The sequence below is a fragment of the Polypterus senegalus genome, chromosome 17 (assembly GCF_016835505.1).
Source record: "Polypterus senegalus isolate Bchr_013 chromosome 17, ASM1683550v1, whole genome shotgun sequence".
Classification (NCBI taxonomy): domain Eukaryota; kingdom Metazoa; phylum Chordata; class Cladistia; order Polypteriformes; family Polypteridae; genus Polypterus; species Polypterus senegalus.
Window position 1 is genome coordinate 19,593,610 of NC_053170.1, and position 20,347 is coordinate 19,613,956.

The window sequence follows — 20,347 nt, forward strand, 5'->3', positions numbered from 1 at the left end:
CCCTACAAGGTTTTTTTGGGAGTTTTTCCTTGTCTTCTTAGAGAGTCAAGGCTGGGGGGCTGTCAAGAGGCAGGGCCTGTTAAAGCCCATTGCGGCACTTCCTGTGTGATTTTGGGCTATACAAAAATAAACTGTATTGTATTGTAAACTGTATTGTATTTTACCTGACTGCAAGTCAGTGGCTTGCTACGGCCAAAAATAAAGTCTTAAATTTTCCAAAATATCAAAAAATGAAACCTTTGGTTGAAGAGAGAATTTCAAAGAAATCTTATTATACAGCAGATTTAATTCATAGTTCATTATTTTGAATTTGAACAGTTAATAAAATAATCATCATACGATGCCTTTCTATCACAATACAATGTGTTACTAAAGCTTTATAGGCTCTGAGCATAACATCTCTTGATTTATATTCAGCTGTTTATACAATGCAGTGTATTTACTTTTGTAATTGCTTCTGAACTTTGACTAGAGTCTGGTGTCAATGTAAAACTGTAATCATTTTCAGAGGTTGTTTTCTATAGGTCAGCACTGCCTATTTTGCATTTACTGTATAATTAATGTTCCTTTTGCTTATGTATGACTCTCTGTACTTCTCTACATCTAAATTCGTTTTCTAAGTGTTAGCTCATCACGTCACTAAACTTACATCACTGCTTCGTTGTTATACTGACATCTTTGTTGCTATGCTGTATTGTATGAATGCCTCATTAGGTTTTATGCTCTACATTCAGGAGCTCACTGTAATCTGTACTTATGCTTGTAAATTATCTTGTCCATGTGTATGCTCTCTGCCCTATCAGCTCAACAATCAAAGTTTCAGGTTAAGTTTTTTTTTTTCCAACATGTGATATTTGGGAGAACCATAATTAACAGTGGATATCACATGCAACTGGCAGATAATAGATTTTAATGTGAAATTTTTTTTAATATTTTAGATTCAGTCCTTTAACATTTTCTAAACACATACCCAGTTCAGGTTGATGTCAAGCCAGTTCCAATCCCAGCAACACTAGATGCCATGAAATACTGTGTATGAAATGAATATATATTATTCATATGAAAACTTGTTATATTTAAATTGTTTGTTTGAACGCTTTCACATAATGTACAAAACTGATTCACTCTCACTCACTATCAGCAAATAAATATTGCAATTCTCCATAAATTTTATAACTCATACACTTTTATATATATATAAAAAAATGTTTTTCATTTAATTGACAGGTGAAGAGTCCAATGCTGCCTTCTCTTAAAAAAAAAAAAAACATTCATGTTTTTGATTGGTGCTGGCATAAAATGTTTTATTGAACAATTATTAAACACTTAATTGAAAATATACAACTATTTATACTAAAATATAACTTACAGATCATGAATGTACCTTTTAGTGAGTGTCCTCATGTAAAATATTTGTAATAGATATTTTATAATTCCATGCTTCTGATACAATTTACAGGGATATCCAGAATCATCATTCCTTGAGGGTATTAGGAGTCTCAACCACCAGTATCTGTAGGCTTCATTGGTCTCCTAGTCTTCATCAAACCAGTTTTCTAAGGTAGTATTTGGCAATTAATTGTTTAATTAATTTCTTACATACATGTTCTTTTTGTGGGATATATTTAATACTTCTTCACTGATATTTACAAATATTTAAAAAATGTGTCTGATTACAATTTACACAAATATGAAATGTTTCTGCTCTTGCAGTAGTCACAAATGTCCAGTAAAATGCAAAACTAATGCTTTAGTTTACTAATCAAGTAAAAAGAGCAAATCATTTTAATGACAGTAAATCTGAATGTACCATTATTTGAATTTCCAAGCAAAAGGCACTAACTCATAGGCCATTCAGAAGTAAGCTGTTTTTGAAAACATTTAATGTTTAGTTTTATAATAGCTAGTACTATGTTCTAATAAATGGCTAGAGAGATTTTTTATGTAGGCCTGTGAGCACGAATGTAACAGAACAGATTACAAGAGTGTTATTTCTTCACTCACAGATAATCAACTTTCAGTATAGCTAAGTAAAACTGGTTAACACAGGTCTCTTATACTTCAACTTTCCAAGGGAGCAGACTGTGCCAGCAAAAGTCTAATTTGTGTCAGTGACAGCCACAAGCCTTTACCACCATGTTACGATGCTTTTTTAGAATTACATTGTTATTGTCATCATAGAACAGCACAGAGATAGGGCTGAGTTTTGTTGGGGCACAACATGCCTTTGGTACTTCTGGTTTCATCATGTGAACCTGTTAAAAAAAGGAAAGAAGATCAAAGACAGAGTAGCACTCCTTTGCAACTGCAATTAAATATGCATAATTCCTCTGAATTTTCAGAAACCAGAAGCATTTTATTTAAACAGAACAAAAAAACTCACAAAGATATTAAGAAACAAACAGTCAAGAGGCCTTACCTCAAGTTAAAAAACAAAAAGCCTAAATTAGTGTAAGCCAATCTAATTTAGGGTGTTTGTAACAAATGTAATGATTTACTTCATGAGTGCATAAATTACATAATAAAAGTACATAATAAACAAGAATACTTGCATCATATATTTGAAATATTAAAATGTGTCCTTCAGTTTAAACGTTTAAAGTCTAAATATTGTCAATTGGAAGATAAATATGTCAGTTTACACCCTCTGATTGAGACCCATAGAGAGCTACACCTCCAGCAAAAGATGAAAAATTGAAAAAAAAAAAAGAAACCATCATATTCATAATCACTGACCTTGAAATAGTCTACCCCACATAATCATGTTTGAAATTTGTCATTTTCAACCTTCTGGGACTGGCTTTTAGGGGGCTTGGACCACCAGTAAAGAATCAAATCTAAAAAATGTGATCAGCAACCTCGACATAGTGTAAATTGACACCCTGCATGCCTATATGATCAAGTTTTATGAAAAGAAGTAACTTTTGACCCCTCTTATCCAAGTCCTTCTCATAATTTTTGCTGAAGACACCTATTGCAGTGTTTCCCAACCTCGGTCCTAAGAGCACACTGTAGCTGCAGGTTTTTGTTTCAACCAGCTTCTGTTTTTAATTGGACTCCTGGGCTAATTAAGTGATGTGTTATTTCCCAAGTTCTGTGTTTTGGGAACAATATAGAAATTAGAAAACTAAGTTTGGTAATATATATATATATATATATACATATATATATTAAAATGTACCAAGCAGTTATATGAGAATAATGTATTTTTTTCTTTTTAACAATATTTTCATCTTGATTTTCATTTTACTTTTCTAGGTGTTCTAATTGTTTAATTAATTCATTATTTACTAATTAGTGGTTCTGATACTAAAGTACTTGTAGCCTTTGATTATTCAGTGTTGTTTTCCGGCGTGTCTGCTCTGCTCATTTTTAATTGTCATTAATAAGATACAACGAAGTGGAAAAGCAGCACACGGAAAGGGCAAAATATAATGGAATCAACAAAAGAGAGTTAAGTATTTAAAGCAGAAATATTTCTGCTAAGTCTGTAACTCTTATAAATGTAAAAAAATCATGCTGCTATGCTTTTCTGAATGTAGAATAAAAGAAAAATAATACCAGCTGATTAAATGAGATCATTGTTATCAGGTGTTGTCACTGATTAGGGATCTGGTTGGAACAAAAACCTGCAGCCACAGTGTGCTCTTAGGACCGAGGTTGGGAAACACTGTCCTATTGGATTACTCTTTATAATAAAGGTGTATTTTCATTTGCAAAATATGGTCATAGAAGTCATAAAAATGAGAATGCTTCAGGTTTAGAGGGCCAAACATTGTATTAAAGCCTAAAAAGCTCAGCATCTTATGTAAGTTGACATAAAGATGAGTTGAACCACATATCATTAGTATGGGTTTATCATACCAGTGAGTAAGAAGGAAAAAAAAAAAAGAAATTTCATAGCTTAACTTAGCTATGGGGTTCATATATTTGAAGACTACTAAAAAAAATGGTTTATTCTTTTGACAAAACTTGAATTTTGGAACTTTGGAGTCCCCCAGTAGAAAAATGCAGATTGTGAATAATGTAGTAATGCAGCTCAAAACCATAATAAATACCACACCATAGCTTAAGTATACATTAACTAATTTAGATCATGTCTAATAATGTATGAAATTGCTATTGGGAAATAAAACATAGATTTTCTGTGTACTTAACTGAAGATACACTTACCACAAGCTGCATGATAGCATGATTTGTTGCATTCATACAGGAGCCCAAAGGATATGTACATTCTCCATCACAGTAATATGCTGAGTACCCTTGGGGCGCAATAACCCAATCCTGCATTTAAGAATTTGAATTATTTAAAGTATACAACAGTACACAAATCAAAGAAGATAATTTGTTACTTTGTGCACATGCAATTCATCAATTAGATTTTCTAAATGTAAAAATCATATACTTCAAGCTATAATGGGAGTAATTGTTTTTTCAAATAGATGCAATCGCATAAACATGTTTAGAAAGTGGATGGAGAGATGGAGCTAAACAGCATTTGATAATCCACTTCCTTAATAGGTATTAAAAAAAAAACTTAACATTTTGTGTTTATTCTTAAATTTTACTTATATCATTCTTAATTTGCTTTTTAAAGTGCCAGCTCAAATACCATTAATTAAATTTCAGCATTTTGTGATTTCTCTGATATTAGTTTTAAGTATATTTTTTTCATTGTTATAATACATTTTTACACTATCTAATAAAATGATTCATACATATAATAAATAAAATGTATTCAAAAAGAGCTAGTTACCTTCCATCCTAAATCATTAAAGCTAACATAAAGTTCGTGTCTCTTACAAGCTTGACGTTCTTCAGTAATGTGATTGTGATCTATGGTTAATAAAGATGTAAAAAATCAGTACTGAAGCAATTTTATTTATAAACCTATTTAAATTATATTTAAGGCAATTAAAATCTAAAAAATACTGGAAGCATTCAGCTTCCATCCTTTTTTCAAAGAAACAAAAAGCAAAGATCCTAGTCACTCAACCCCCAAACCCCCTCACACACACACACACACACACACACACATACCAAACAACCCAGGCAGTCTATTGGGGTGTGGCAGGTCATAGATCTTCAGTTTTTTCTTGTTATTTCGTGTTGCACGAGGTGCACGAACTGGAGTCTGATTGGCACGGAAAAATGTCACCATGAAAGGCTGTTTAGAGCGAGGCCCCTTGCGGCCAACAAGGCCTGCAAAGCTAGGTTCCAAGCTGCGATCTGTGGGATAGAAAAGTCTTACATTTTTTTTGCAATATTTTTCAACTTCTGATTTTAAAATTTATGCATCAAGGCAATATCATTATTTTTGTTTTTCTTTAGGTCTGGGAAAGGAAAAGAATATTCAGATGATTTATGTCATACTTGTTTTAATCTTTCTGTTCTATATATTTAGAGTTGCATTGTGATATGTTCATTATTATAATACAGTTTATGGAAGTATAGAATACAATATTTACAATAAAGGACCAACATTTTCAGCATAAGAATTACGTGACTCACTGTTTGTCCGCCTGAAAGCATTATCTGGTGAAGTATCCTCTTCAGTTTCCACATACAACCTCAAACCCAAGTTGCTGCTTGGCTTTAGAAGCCAGCGGTTACTGGCAGTGGTAACATCAAAAACCAACCAGCCTTCTTCCTTCGCTTGTGCAGACTGAAGGTCCAGAAGTACTAGGTCAGATTCCCTATTATACAGAAAAAGCATTATAAAGTTATAGTTGATTTTTTCCCACTGTTAAGTGTATTACCTTTCTGCCTTACATCTCACCTTTTTTCATGTTCTTTAATAATCTCATATACACTGATGTGCAGGGTCCTATTACTGTTGGGGCCAAAACTACGAGCCTTATATATGCGGAACTCCGCAGCAGTGACGGCTTCACCCTGTGGTATTGGTGTTAAATCAAATCGAAACTCCTTCCAGTATGGTCTTGGGTGTAGGAAGTCCTGTTCCTGTTCCACTGAGGAAGACAATATTTGAATTGGTTTGTGACACGGCACAGTGCACAGATCATATTATGCCAGGCATATATTTCTTCAGTTTGATAAAGAAACCCATAAATAGCACAGAACACCCAAGAGGTTTGCTGTCACCACATCATCCAATTTAAATCTCCTGAGTTTATTTCATTTTGGAAGATTGTTGTAGCTTTTGGCACGTGACTTGGTGTCCAAGGAGGTCTGGTTATCCCAACATGAGTCTAATTAACTTTAACAGAAGAGTCTGTCAATAATTATAGAACCCTTCATCTTTCCTAATAAAGCTGCATTTAAGTGCTTTCTTGAAATCTTTCTGCTAATTGCAAGGTATGTGGCTTATTTTTAGAAGCCCAGTAAGCTTTATTTTTCCAAACTATGGTAGTTTCAGTGTAGTCTTTAATTTGCTCCACATGTGAGCTGCACCTCACTCTCTGTCATTTAGCTGTTTGTGGTTTGGCAGGAAACCTCACTTCATAGTGTCACTATAAAACATGCTGTTGGACTACTACATTTTTGGGAGTTAGTGGGTATAAATACACACAGGTAATGCTGAATTTTTAACTATGTGATCATTCATGTATATGTGAAAACAAATTTTATATTTCTGACAACATAATATACAGTATGTATTAAAAATAAATTAAGAACAATTTAATGGTGCAGTTGGCAACTATCATTTCCCGTGTTACCTATTTTAGATTACAATATGCTACCTTTCCTTTTATTTATAGCTTGCATATTTTGTTTACACTTTAATATAAAGATGGTTTTAGTGGTGTTCACAGATTTGAGACATTAGAAAACTGATTAGTTTTTGATTTGTAAGTTCAGCTCCATCCCTTGATTGTCTATCTTTATCAATATTCTTATATTGAATTTTGCAACAAAGGGAGTGCAGCAAATCAAAAACTGATTGTGTTGTCTGTGATGTGTCTAGGATTGCACTAACACTGCCTGCTAGACTAAATAGTAATAATCATAGTGTGTCATTAAAATGAATTCGGGAAGAATGTTTTGTTATGAAAGCCTTTCATCAGCACAGTGCTTTGTAGTTTATTTAAAATTTAATAAAACATTTTATTGTTCAATAAGTAAATGATAATCAGTATTTATTCATCTGTTAATGAAAAGGTAAACCCCAATTAATTTGCTGTTTCTTTAAGAACAGGTTTATTTGAGCTCAAATTAAAAAAAAAATTAAATAACTTAAAAAATTAAAATGAAGTCACCATAGTTTTTCAAAGTCATATGAATGTCTTGTATTTATTTTATGTAGCTTTGCATAGGATTAGTTTTGTTGCACATTCACTTATTAATTTGCCATTCCTTATTTTAACATACAGGGATCCAATTCATTCTTTCCTAAATGTCAATAGCAAGAATACATTACAAAACCTATTTTATTTGATATTCATCAAAAATGTTTATGTCATCATGTGAATTTTTTAGGAAACTATAAGTCTAGTTGCACATTTATACATGACTTATTCTACCTGCTGCAGATATGGATATAACAGGTAATGCTGTTGGAATACAATGTAAAACCAGTAAAAGCTCGGATAAAATGAGAATGCACAAGACATTTTGTATACCCTTTTTAGAAGCCGTTTCAATGGTCAGTAAATAGTAGAGTACTCCCTGACCTCTGGAAAACATCAGTGATTGGCTTTATTCCCAAGAAAAAAACAGACCAACAGCAATGAATGATCTTAACCTCAGAACCAATGAAGTGTTTTGAACAGAGAGGGTTTGAGAATGTTATATTAAAACATCTGTTTCCAGGCATTTTAGATTGAAACTAGTTTGCCTATAGAGCAGAAAAGTGTTATGCGCTAAAGTGGTTATGAAGGGAAGCAATTGCCAGAGTGCTATGTTGTGAGTGGCGAGTTTAGAAGGCACAGAATTGAGCAGAAAGATAGGCCGGGGTAAGTGGCAAGTGACAGAAATAGGCAAACAAAACACAAGAGTAAGTAAATTCATAGAAAAAAAGAGGCCAATTCAATCCAGAAAACTTTATATAGATAAATATAATGATTGCTATGGAAATTAACTTTCTTTTGCAAGGAGTCATTCCATTGTTTTAATAGAAAGTTTGGAAAAAAAATTATTTGCTAATGTGGCTTTATAGATGATGGCTGCTGTGATGTAATTTGCACATAGTCATACCCCAGTGCACATACAGCCATACCCTCATGCATGCTTAGCCATGGACCCCAGGAATGCGTTGCATTATAACAACATACAAAATGGTGCTAGTGATGAAGTCACACATAAGTGTACAGTAGAATTAAGGATAAATAATGAACAAGAAAAAAACAACAATAATAAAAATACAAATACAGTTTAAAAACTATACAGATCCAGACACAAGGATTGTTGAAGACACCCTGTTATTCATACTTCATAACATCTTTGCACATCTGAAGCAAGCTCTGAAGAAGGCAATCTAGTCACAATCAGCCAATATTTTGTTTACACTCCACAGATCTTGCATCTTGGGTTTAAATCCTGTGCAGAGACATTGGCTATGTGGAGTCTGAAGATTATTCTAATTGTCTGCCTGAGTTTTACTCTGGCTTCTCCTGTTTTCCTTCTACATCATAAAATCATGTAGGTTAGGTTAATTTGTGATTCCAATTAGTCCAATGTGCATGTTGCCGCAGGTGAGTGTATGAGTTGTCCCTGTAGTGGGCTGGCACCCTATTTCAGTTTGTTTTTGCTACACTGTATTGGAGTATGCAGGTTTGAAAATGTTATGTACATTCAGGAGTGTAATTAAATCTTTTTAACTACATCCACTAAATAATAAGCTCTAAGAGCGTAGTTCATTCAAAACTTGAATTACAATTGTGTAATTTCCTGACAATTACAGCCAACGTGTAATATTAACTACACCATATTGTACTTTACAAACGTCTACTCCAGAACTCCTACAAGGCTTGTATTCTCTTCCAAGCACAGTACTTTTGTTTTTGCAGCTTTTTGCATCTAGAACTGTTTTAAGTAGTGATGGCACATATTTTATTAAATGTTGCTTTGAAATATGAAAACAAACAAAGACAAAAATAAATGAAGAGTTATTTTGGTAAATCACATTGTGCAAATACTTTATCTGGGAAAGAAATCTAGCAATCACTTGAGATTTTCTTATGTATTCTGACTGTGGATAAGAGATTTCAATAAAACATAGTTTTCTCAAGTACATTTTATGATTCCAATATTAACGACTGCATTTTACAAATTTTATACAGTATATGTTTTTTTAGAGTGTTCTCTACTTTTGTATGATCTTTGTTTTCAGAAAATGCATGCTCACCATACAATTACACTACATCCCATAATTAAAGTAGTACTCAGAGTCCAATGTCTGTGGAACAGATATATGATGACATTTTCCTAAAAAGCTTGATTACAACCTTAGTGACCTAGCTCGCTCAAACAATAATAAATTCAATTTTACTAGTTAACAAACTGATGGAATCCTGCTATATAGTATGACAAATGGGATATAAAAGATTATTTGTATCTTCAACAGCTAGGTATTTGTAAAGACTAGGTTAAAGAACAACTGTAATGGATTGAAAAGTTGAAATAAACAAATGAAATATCCACATTCTTGTGGCATACAGTATATAATTGCTTTCTTCTTGTTTGCTATTTTTGTAAATTTCAAATGACATTTCCATCACTACTTTAAACTTTACCTTAAGCATTAAACTGCTTAAGTAAAAGCAATAATCTTATTATTATTAATAAAAACAATGCTCTACCATTTAACACAAAACAGCATTATATAAGTACATTTTGACATGCAAACTATACAGTAGAGCTGGCCCATTAAAACTGACATAAACAAGATGATGCTGCTGGGAACAAAATGTAAGCCTATTTGATCAAGATGTGTAATACCAACAGGACTTGTTGGGTAAAGAACACCCAAAGGGTATGATTGCTAGCTTTAGGAAAGCCTATGATAAACTCAGACCTACTGCTTTTAAATATCTACAAAAAACATGCAAGATAATTTACAGAACACCCACAGATGAGACAGACTAAAATATGCCAGTAAGTGAGCCTGGTATGGTAGTCACTATTGTAAACTCTACTACTGCCATGCCAAGGCAAATACAAATTCTATAATCTTTATTATTATTTAGCAATTAAATAACATTTCAGGAATAAATACATATACTTGCATTAAATGGAATTAGAGAACAATCAAAATAAATTTTCTTTCATATTGTAGAAAAGCAATGTTTTGAATAGAGTAAGCATGACACACTGCTCCTAATAAAATAAATTTCATACATGCTATAAAATCGGTAAATTTTTCTTGTGTGTTGTGAATTATAGCTAAGCATTCCATTTTAATGTCAGAACTACTTCAAAAGACCACAAAAACCTTTTTGTAAACCTTTTGAAAAACTGTCCGTCTTTAGGGGTTTTAGTTGGACCAAAAAAAATTAATTTTTAAAATTTGATAATTTTTCTCATTCTGCATAAGCCTGACAGTTATATTTCAAAAAAATCATTGTCTCATTTACATGCACCACAGAAACAAATCCAAGCTTGTTCTAACTCTTTGATGCACATACACAAATAATGAATAAATGCACTTTTTTCAGGCAAGAGCCCAACCGACCCACAAAATGAAAAGAAAAACCAAAGTAAATATTTTCTCTCAACAAGGAAACAGAATTCTATTGAGTAATGGGCCAACAAGAAAAAATAAATATTTTTATAGGATGGATATTTTCCAAGGAACATTTTTGTTACACATCTGCCGATTGGTTTTTTTAATACTTCCACACAAAATACATTTATGATAGACAGATAAATAGATAGATTGTACTTTAGAAAACTAGATATATTATAAGAAATAACAACAGCAACAACCCCCTTCTCCAATAGGTACAGAAATGAAGGAAAAAAAAAACTTCTGACTTAGCTAATGATAAAAGAACCATCACAGTACTGTACTTTATGTTGTACTGTACTGTAAAGGTATGTTGTCGTAGGTATGAAGGAACCCCAGTAGCATTTTTTGACACATTTGTTGAATAATTTGTTGGCTAAATGTACTTAGTGACTTACAGTATGCTTATATTCCAATAGCATAATTAAATGAGTTTACAATCTGCCCATTTCCGTTTGCGCTTAAATTTCCCACAAAAAAAAAAATCAGAAAAGAACAACCATAATGATAGTAAAATGGGCATTTAGTATATAATTAGCAAATTAAACAGATAAAATCACAGTGAGAAAATCAAATACTAGACACTGAGGTACAGTAGTATTTCCTGAAGCCTAAGGCTGTACTTTTATTACAACCAACCACAATCACTATAAAACTAGTTATACTTGTCTTATTTTATTTTAAATAACATGTAAGTTTAACCATATTGATCTTTTAACCTAATTTTACTAAATCTTCACACAGTCCAAAAATTAAAAACATCAATTGAAGCTTAGTTCACTGATTAATGTAAGTAAATGTAATTAATGGGGAAAAATCTCTTAAGAGGGTGGTTATTACTCTGCCTGAACTGATCAAGAAGCTAATGCATCAAATTCCACATTTTTATTGCAATCATATTCTTACTGTAGTTCATATTTTTCTTAGTTTAACTTTAATATTTACTATTAACATGCACTCAAATCATCAGGAAAACCAAAAAAAATATATTAAATGGTATATCACTAAAGATTTTCACTGCAGTATTTTCAAAATATATTTTCTGGAATTGCTATTAATAACAGTAGACTTCAATGAATCAGTTAATACAAGTGTGAAGTTCAACATGTTTGCTATTCCTTTATAACATATGTTCAGTTTTAAAATACAATCCCATTTACAATTTTGACCAGTGTAACTTATTCAAAACAGCAGGAAATTAATATGAAAAAGAATAAGCTGGGTAAGTCTATGTAGATAGTTCCAAACTAAATTCAATGTTAGGGACAGTTTTTTTAAATGGTAATTGAGAGCCTCAGGAATGCTTAAATTCATTTATATAAGGATGTCATGCAAGTACTTCAAAGACATATTTTGACTGGAGTGGTGAGTCAGAAATGGCATTTAAGAAAATTAAATATATTTCTTTACGCTTTAGTTCAAGGTAATGAATAAACACTGATGTGTACATAGTTTAGGAAATAGCCAAAGAAAAATACAGCATTAAATTGCTAAATGGCAGTATATTCTATGACTACAGTTTATATGCAGCAATTATTATTGATCATGCTTTGAATGATTCTTATAAAAGTATGAAAATCTTATAAAACTCTCAATTAAATAATTTAAAGGTTCTATGAATACTGTATCTGCCGTACTGTTTATCTAGTATTTAGTTATCTTTGGCACATTTCTAATTGTTAAATGAAACTAAAAGAATATAAGGAAATTCTTCAGTGTTTTAGGTGGCATGGTGGCATAGTGAGTATTGCTCCTGCATCTCAGCACTTTGAAACTGGTCTGATTTACAAGTGGAACTCTTTTTGTTTGGAGTTTGCCTGCTTTCCACTTGTTAATGTGGATTTCCCCAGCTGTTCAAAGACACTTGCTTGGGGTAAATGATTAATCTAATTTGACCCAATATGGGTGAGCACAGGTGTGATTTGGCTTATTGTGACTCTATACTAGATCAGCAGTTTGTATAGTAGAATATTCAGTGTGCCTAATAAGACATGTCCAACCTTAACAGAGCTGAAAATACTTCACAGTGGATAATGACATTTCCAAACATAACAAGATGAAAAATTATTCATTTTATTAACATACTTTGTTATATATGAGCTATATATTAATAATTAAAGAGAAGTAAATGAGAGACAATTGAACTTTCATTCATCTTTATGAAAGCAAATCATTAAAGCTCACTTTCTATGTATTCCAAACCAATGACCATGTTCTTATATATTACTTTCTAAAAATTATATTTTTATAACAATCTAGAGCTTTCGACTCAGGCTCTGTTATGTGTGTCTAGAATTACTGTATTGTGTTCGAGGCACTGTATTGTTCATGTACTGTAAATTATACTTGACTCTAAGGTATTGTGTAATACTGTAACTCTGAACATGAAATAGTGCATATAAATTAAAGCTTATTGTTCCTACAGCACACAGGTGTAGTCTGTTTAAAGGTAATATGTATAATGTAGTCAATATTTTCCATCTTCTTTGTTTATGGAGTCTTGTGGTATCATTGCGACTGTGATGAAGACTGAATTTCTGACCTTAGAACAGATCTACAGAGTGGATAGGAGACAATAATATTTCTAATGATGGTCACCACATCAAACCACCATTGCATTCCATTAAATTCTTGAACATGCCATTTACTTACTTCACATGGAGCTGGAGCCTACCCTGGCAGCACTGGGTATAAGGTAAAAAAAATCTTGGCTGATAACCAATTAACCTAACACACATACATCTTTGGAATGTGAATGGAAAATAGGAGTGCCCGGAGAAAGACTTGTGCAGATAGGGAGAGAATGTGCAGATTTTAAAGAGGATTTTAAACAGGAAGTGAATGAGCCAAGATTCCAGTCAAGCCCTCAGGTTCATTTAGGCAGCAGTACTAATCTCTGCCACATCCAATATATTTCTAAGTACTTTGTAAACAGGTTTCATCAGATAGTGTCCTTTATTTATGTGGAATGTAAGAAATTGTATTTCTAAATGTGTATAAAGTTGTCACATAAAATGTACAACATAAAAAAGAACTGAATGTTACCACAACTCCAAGTGACATATTCTAATGTATAGGATAAATAAATTCATTAAAAAGAAACAAATTGAAGAGTGTAAATTAATTTTCAGTTTCAATATTCACTAACAGCAGCTTTTCATTTTATATGAAATGTAATGGAAAAACAAAGGAAACTAGCCTGGACAATATTCATAAAAGACATTACCTTAAGCATACTGCACATGATTCATTCAGCACACATCTCAATCTAGAAATAATTTACTAATCACAAAAGAATACATTTAATTTATCATTTTTTTTCAAAGTTATGTACAGTATATGTATATATATATTTATTTTTTTTTAAACTGCAAGTATACAGTAAATGTCAGTTTGGGTATGTCCTTTGATATTACAATGAGTTGGTTTGCTTTATATTGTAGCTTGGTTCTAATGAACCACTGGGAAGGGTGAGACAGTGCAAGACTAAGAGTCATTCTGACTGGTAATCTCAAATTATAGTTCATCACTGTCAAATTTCACATTTAAAAATAACAAACACTTTGTAGGAATACAACCGTTTTTTCATTTAAAAGAAAATAACTAACCACAAGTTTGTTATATGTTTTTAAGTGGGAGTCATGGCAGACTCATCTAAGCAACCATACAAATGTTGCTATGAGAAGGGAATAAAATTTCGTAGGACATTTTCCCCAATACAAGAAGCCAAGATGGAGGGGTATTAATTACAAGCCTGAACAAAACCACATCTAAGCAAGTCTACCATTCTGTTTAGGGTAAACTGCATACAGTCAGCACCCTAAAAATTAGAGAGTGCCATAGACCTATTCTTTCTAATGTTACATTTTACTGAGGACATCTTCCATTAGTTTAATCTATTTCTTGTTATGATATAAGAATATAATGTTACGTTTTCAGTATTGAGAATGAATTGGCCAATTGTGAATAAGTGTTGGTATGTGTGTTTCAGTGTCAAAAGACAGTCTTGCACTCATCTGATGCTAATGGTATAGGTCCAGACAAAGCAAGTTCAGCAAATGGGGAAATAATTATGTAAATAAATTAAAAGAATGTATTCTAAAATTTAACAACATCTCATTTGTATCATTCTATAATAACAACTTTTCTCTTATCAGATGCAAGCCTGAAGAAGTATTCAAAATACCTTTCCAGTTTATACACAGACAAATGGTCTGAGTAAATCAGACACTGATGTCAATGGGAAATAACATGCTTCAGCACACCTAACTATGGTAATTTTTAGAATAAATAGACATTTTATATTCAAATCCCAAATAAACACAGGTACTACAACAGTCTAGATGCAATACTAATATACATTATTTCTGGTATATATATCCACACTACATATCAGTATTAAAAAGGATGATGTAATCTAGCTGACTTACATTCTCCATCTACTGTTCAGAATATAGAAAGCATTTCCAACATGCTCTAAAGCTTAATGCTTTGGCCTTCTCTACTTATGTTTCTGGAAATAATTTTTCCAGTCACATTCCCTGTATCACACCTTATACTGCTCTTTTTTTTGCTTATAACAAAAGGCAAAAATAATCAAATGATATAGAAACATATAATGTAATATATTTATTTCAAATTCCCATCCATCCATCCATTCAACCTTTTTTGGAATTTGCTTATTCCAATACAGGGTTATGGGAGCAGAATCCTTCTCTGCAGCATTGAATGCAAGACAGGAACCAATCCTGGACTGCCTATCAATTCATCACAGAGCATAGTTACTCAGAATTGGCCAATTTAGAGCTGCCAATCAAACTGAACTGCTCATGTTTGGGAATATAAGAAACCTGGAGTTCTTGAAGAAAATCCACTTATTTCTTAATTCAAATAAAATAACTATTTTGTGTCACTGTAACAACAAAATAATAATTTATTGTTTTAGCTTTACTTTTGCTGAAAGGTTACTGACGTTATTGCCCCTTGTGCAGAACCCCCTGCTGTATTTGCATTAACTTCTAATAGCCTATTTCCTAACTCTCATTATTCAATGATTAGAATAATCATTTGCATTTAGGTGACGCAGTTGTTAGCGCTGTTGCCACAAACCATCATGGGATTGGGATTAAATTACGACCCGGTAAATATTTATTCATCCCCCTATCCATCTTTTAAACCCGCTTTTTTTTAGAAGTGTCGCTAAAAAAGCTGGATCCTCTAGGCTTTTTACTTTTTAACCATGTACTTAGTGCCACTTTCCTTCCACATCTGAAATATATGAATTATTGGTTAATTCTCGACTCCGAACTGATCTAGAGTGGCGAGGTACGTGAGTACGCCCTGCTACAGATTAATATTACTCCTAGACTTGGTTCTCTCCGGCTGCTTTATTCGGCCAGGCTGGACTCGGGTCCTCTGTGTGGTCGTATGCAAAATATGTTAAAAGAATTTTAAGTAGCATCTCCGTAACCAAGTGAACAACAGAAAATCGTTAACTAAAAAACGTCCATGTTTACACTTGTAACCGGTATCCACTCACCTACATTGACGAAACTCATGACAGTGTCTGCCTCACTAATGACTGATCCGAGAGGTGGGCTCTGCGTGCTGAGTGTGGTCTGCACTGACCGGGAGACCCCCGCGGTCATTTCATAGTCCGTATCCCCGGAAACAGCGTGATACAGGTCCAGCATGAAGAGTGGGGCAGATGATGGCGGGCGGACAGGCAGGTGGGGTCGGGGGCGTCCAGGTAATCCGAAAATGGTAAGAATTTCCCGCTGCATCTCTCGTTTTTCCCGATTGCTCAAACGCCGGTGGATGAAACTCGAATGTAGGTTGCTCCGAATGAAGCTGCCATCGACTGCATCCCAAAAAACGGCGAGTACGAACAGAATAAATCGCGCGCTAACAAACGCGCTGCTCTCACAGGTTGCCCTGCGCGCCTTCTGTAGCATCGCGCGCCACTTCACACAAGCGCTACCGGGCGGCACGCGCGACTTTAGTGTAGCGTGTGGCGTTGCTGGGTTTAGAAGCAAAACATACTACAAAAAGGAAAAATAAAAATCTTACAAGCACTTCACGTAGACCTGCTGACACACGTAGGCTGCTATTTGGTTAAACTGTAAGTGAAAACGTTTTTTTCTACTTTAGCACAACTTGGCAAAATGAAGACTGGCGTCCTCGTGTTCGCCCTTAGAGAGTACAGTGCCAGCGCAATGTCAAGTCCAAAACTCCTGAATGCATGAATGCCCTCTTCGACTGAAGCCGTTTTGGCGACATAAAATAGTTAAAACTCTAGCACTTCAAAGCGCCTTTCAAATGACTGATGCTTATCATGTACAAGCCGAGGTAAAGTTTGTCTTTGTTTCTTTGTATAAGTTTAGCCGCTCATATCTGCAAAACAATCGTGGTTGAAGCTTACCAGTCAATCTAAAAGGAAGATCCGTCGCAGTAGTTTAAAGAAATAAAGTTACTCCTTGCTGAGTAGTAGTAGCAGCGATTGTGTTCTTTTAAGATTTCTCAGCTTTAACAGTGATCCTCAATCCTTTATTATACGTGTGATTTCTTCAAGTTTTAAATCAACTAAATCGTCCTCTGCGTGTGGCAATTTCTCCGCCTCTTCTCTCCTTCAGCGTACCCGTCTCCACCTCTTCATCAGCCATTAACCATCGTTACCTCCTTTTCCTTTCCAGTTCTATCTTTAGATTAAGCAATCTCGTTTTGTGCCGGAATTTCTAGCCCACTCTATAGCTCTGTTATCCACCCCCTTCCCTGTCTCCTTCCTCTTTCTGATGATTTGTTGCTTGCCAGCTCAAAGAAAAATGTTATCTTGTTAAATTGTCTTCTGCCACTTTTAAGTTCTGCATAATGTGAATAATTATTAACAATTTCCAAGATTTGCATTATAATAGTAAACTATTACATATACTGTATAGGGTGACAAGCAAGTGAGCTGCAATAAGTAAATGTAGGGCATTAAATTAAGTGGAAAGCATTGGTGAATATGGGTGGCACTGTGGTACAGTGGTAGTGCTCACAGTAGGGTGACAAAGGTTTGTGTTCCAAATTCTTCCTGTGTGGAGTTTTCCTGTTCTCCACATGTCTGCATGGGTTTTCTCTGGGAGCTCCGGTTTCCTTTTACAGTCCAAAGACATGCAGGTTAGGTGAACTGGTGATGCTAAATTGGCCCTAGTAAGTGTGTGATTGTGAGTGTTCACTCTGCAATGTACAGGCACCCTGTCCAGGGGGTTGTTCCTGCCTTGCACCCTATGGGATAAGCTCCAACCCCAAACAACCACCCACACAATCATGCTCTGGATTAAGGGGGCTTAGAAAACTGCATGGCATTGGTGAATGCAGGCTAAAGTAATTTAGTGGTAACCTTGTTTTTCGTCAAGAAATGGAAAAGCTACTACTTTGTCTGACTTCTTGATTATATTCACTATCATTTAAAAATGCAAAAACATCATTTCTTCTTAATACAGAATTTCATCCACCCTTCTGTACATTTTATGATCTACCTGTCTATCCATTTTCTAAAGCCATTGTCTCAATTTTAGGGTCATGGAAAGCACTCTATGCTGTCTGTATTTTAATACTCTGCATTATTTCTATTCTGCATGAGTTTTATCTATCTGCTGTAGTTTATTTATTTTTGGTTAATAGTCAGTCCATAATTAGGCCAGTGTGTCTATGTAACTTATGTACTGTGATGGACTGATGTCTTATGCAAGTATTGGTCCCACCTCCATATCAAGTGCTTGCTGCCAGGCTGCATTCAATTTTCTAGTAATTTTGTATAGAAAAATATAGCTGCAAATAATATGACAAATGTAGGGCAAAATTGAAGAGTCAATTAATAAAAATACACTGATCTCACAATTACTTTTTTGCTCAATGTATTTTGGAAATCTTAATTAATTAAAGACAGTGTTTATATGATGACTTTTGCTATCCTGTGTATGAAGCAATTTAAAAAAAGAAAAGGGTGATTTACAACATACACAACAATCCAATTCAAAGCCTTAAGATAGTAACATTTAATAAAATTAATCAATAAATTTAAACAAATCAAACACTGAAAAAGTCCTGCCTAAGCATAAAAGAGATAAAAAAATAAATCAGCTGAACCTAAATGGATGAAAAGTTGCATACATTATTTGGGGACTCTGATTAAAAGAAGATATTTGCAAGTTCTCCATATGTGTACATGGGCTTTTCTCCTTTTATTCTATGTTTTCTTCTGCATCCTAAAGTTGTTTAGGTTAAGTTAACTGGTAACACTTAAGATGTGTGTGAGTGTATGTCTTGTATTGGACTATCTTCACATTCTTCTGACTTTCATCCAGGAGAAATAATGTATAACTTTTCTCTTTTGTAAAAAATACAACACATTTTTACCATATTATATATTTATACTTCTGATCTGCTTAACAGATGCTTTTATCACAATTGTTTTACAAACTGACTGTACAGGTCTTTAAAAGTTCATTTTAATTATGCAAACAGTGCCTATAAATTGCATTATGCTGTAACAGCCACATTTCTGTAAATGGTTGGGGAAAACAATGGTTAGGGAAAATAATGTACCAGCAAAATGTAACATTGTGTATGGGACAAAAATAAGACAGTCAAATTACTCACCATAATTTTATGTGAAAAGTCAACATGAAAAATTCAGTGGCATCTGCCATTAAAACGATCATATGATGTGCAACACCTTTAAAGCTTTTTCATATTTTACTGTGTTTCAGTATTCATTCAATAATTTACTGAACTTGCTCATTCCTCAACAGGGTAACACAAAGGCAGAAGCTATCCTGAGACTAATGAGCAAGGTAGACACCTACCCCTATACTTGACACATCTGAGTAAATGCATCAGGGCTACTTTCATTAGCTTGCACATTTTTGATGGTATGAGAGGAAAATTCCAAGTCGCCAGTACTTGGAAGGACTATGCAAATGGAAATTGCACACACACATTTAGTGATCAAGCTAGGAATTAAATTGAGGACTCTGAAGCTGTTAGGCAGCATTACTGACAATTTACACATTGTTCCACAATATTCTCCAACATGGACCATGTAATAGTGTGTATGTTTTTTTTTTAATTTATCACAGAGAAAACTCAGTAATGCCAAAAAGAAAGCAAAATTCTTCTGATATTTTAAAATTATTTAGAGATAAAAATAAAAGATAAATTTATTCTATAACTAGTATTCCCACCAAATATTTGCTAGAGGCGTAACTGTGATCCCAATAGAGATGCATGTTAAACACTGAAGATCTATCAAGACAGTTGGGAAACGATGTTCAAATATCTTCAATCTAATTCATATTTTCCTGATTAGATTAAGGCCTGACTAATCCAACCTAAACATTAAGAATTTGTGTTAGTAGGCCATTCTAATAAGGCCTTGACCATATGATTTGGGTCGGTGTCACAAGTATCAAGTCTCTTGTAGTCTCTAGTAGATTTCAGGCAGCATTTATCTGTACCTTCCTGTACCTATTATGCCATCTTTCTTCATAAACATTTTAAGCCCTGACTCAGAGAACCATCCCCATAGTAAGATACTTAATGCATCATGGTAGGATTGCTGTTCTCAGCATGATTTGTTGTTGCAATTGCTTCAGACAGGGTACAAAATGGTTCAAC

General features: G+C 33.7%; 1 protein-coding gene across 1 annotated transcript; it reads right to left on the bottom strand.

Moving 5' to 3' along the window:
- Positions 1-1,257: 1,257 nt before the first annotated feature.
- Positions 1,258-17,368, bottom strand: bmp8a (bone morphogenetic protein 8a). The gene is made up of 7 exons (XM_039740356.1): positions 16,227-17,368; positions 5,780-5,972; positions 5,512-5,696; positions 5,041-5,229; positions 4,757-4,836; positions 4,174-4,284; positions 1,258-2,255 (listed from the first exon to the last, which is right to left on the bottom strand). The coding sequence occupies exons 1-7, from the start codon at positions 16,639-16,641 to the stop codon at positions 2,109-2,111; spliced, it is 1,320 nt and encodes a 439-aa protein (XP_039596290.1). The 5' UTR covers positions 16,642-17,368; the 3' UTR covers positions 1,258-2,108.
- Between the last annotated feature and the right edge of the window lie 2,979 nt (positions 17,369-20,347).

What these genes read in the sequence shown, in the direction of transcription:
- bmp8a (XM_039740356.1), bottom strand. Translation starts at nt 16,641, where the DNA reads ATGCTACAGAAGGCGCGCAGGGCAACCTGTGAGAGCAGCGCGTTTGTT. An exon ending in TTAATGATTTAGGATGGAAG is followed by an intron (nt 4,285 to 4,756) that starts GTAACTAGCTCT and finishes TCTTAAATGCAG; the next exon opens with GATTGGGTTATTGCGCCCCA. An exon ending in ATGCTATCATGCAGCTTGTG is followed by an intron (nt 2,256 to 4,173) that starts GTAAGTGTATCT and finishes TTTTTTTAACAG; the next exon opens with GTTCACATGATGAAACCAGA.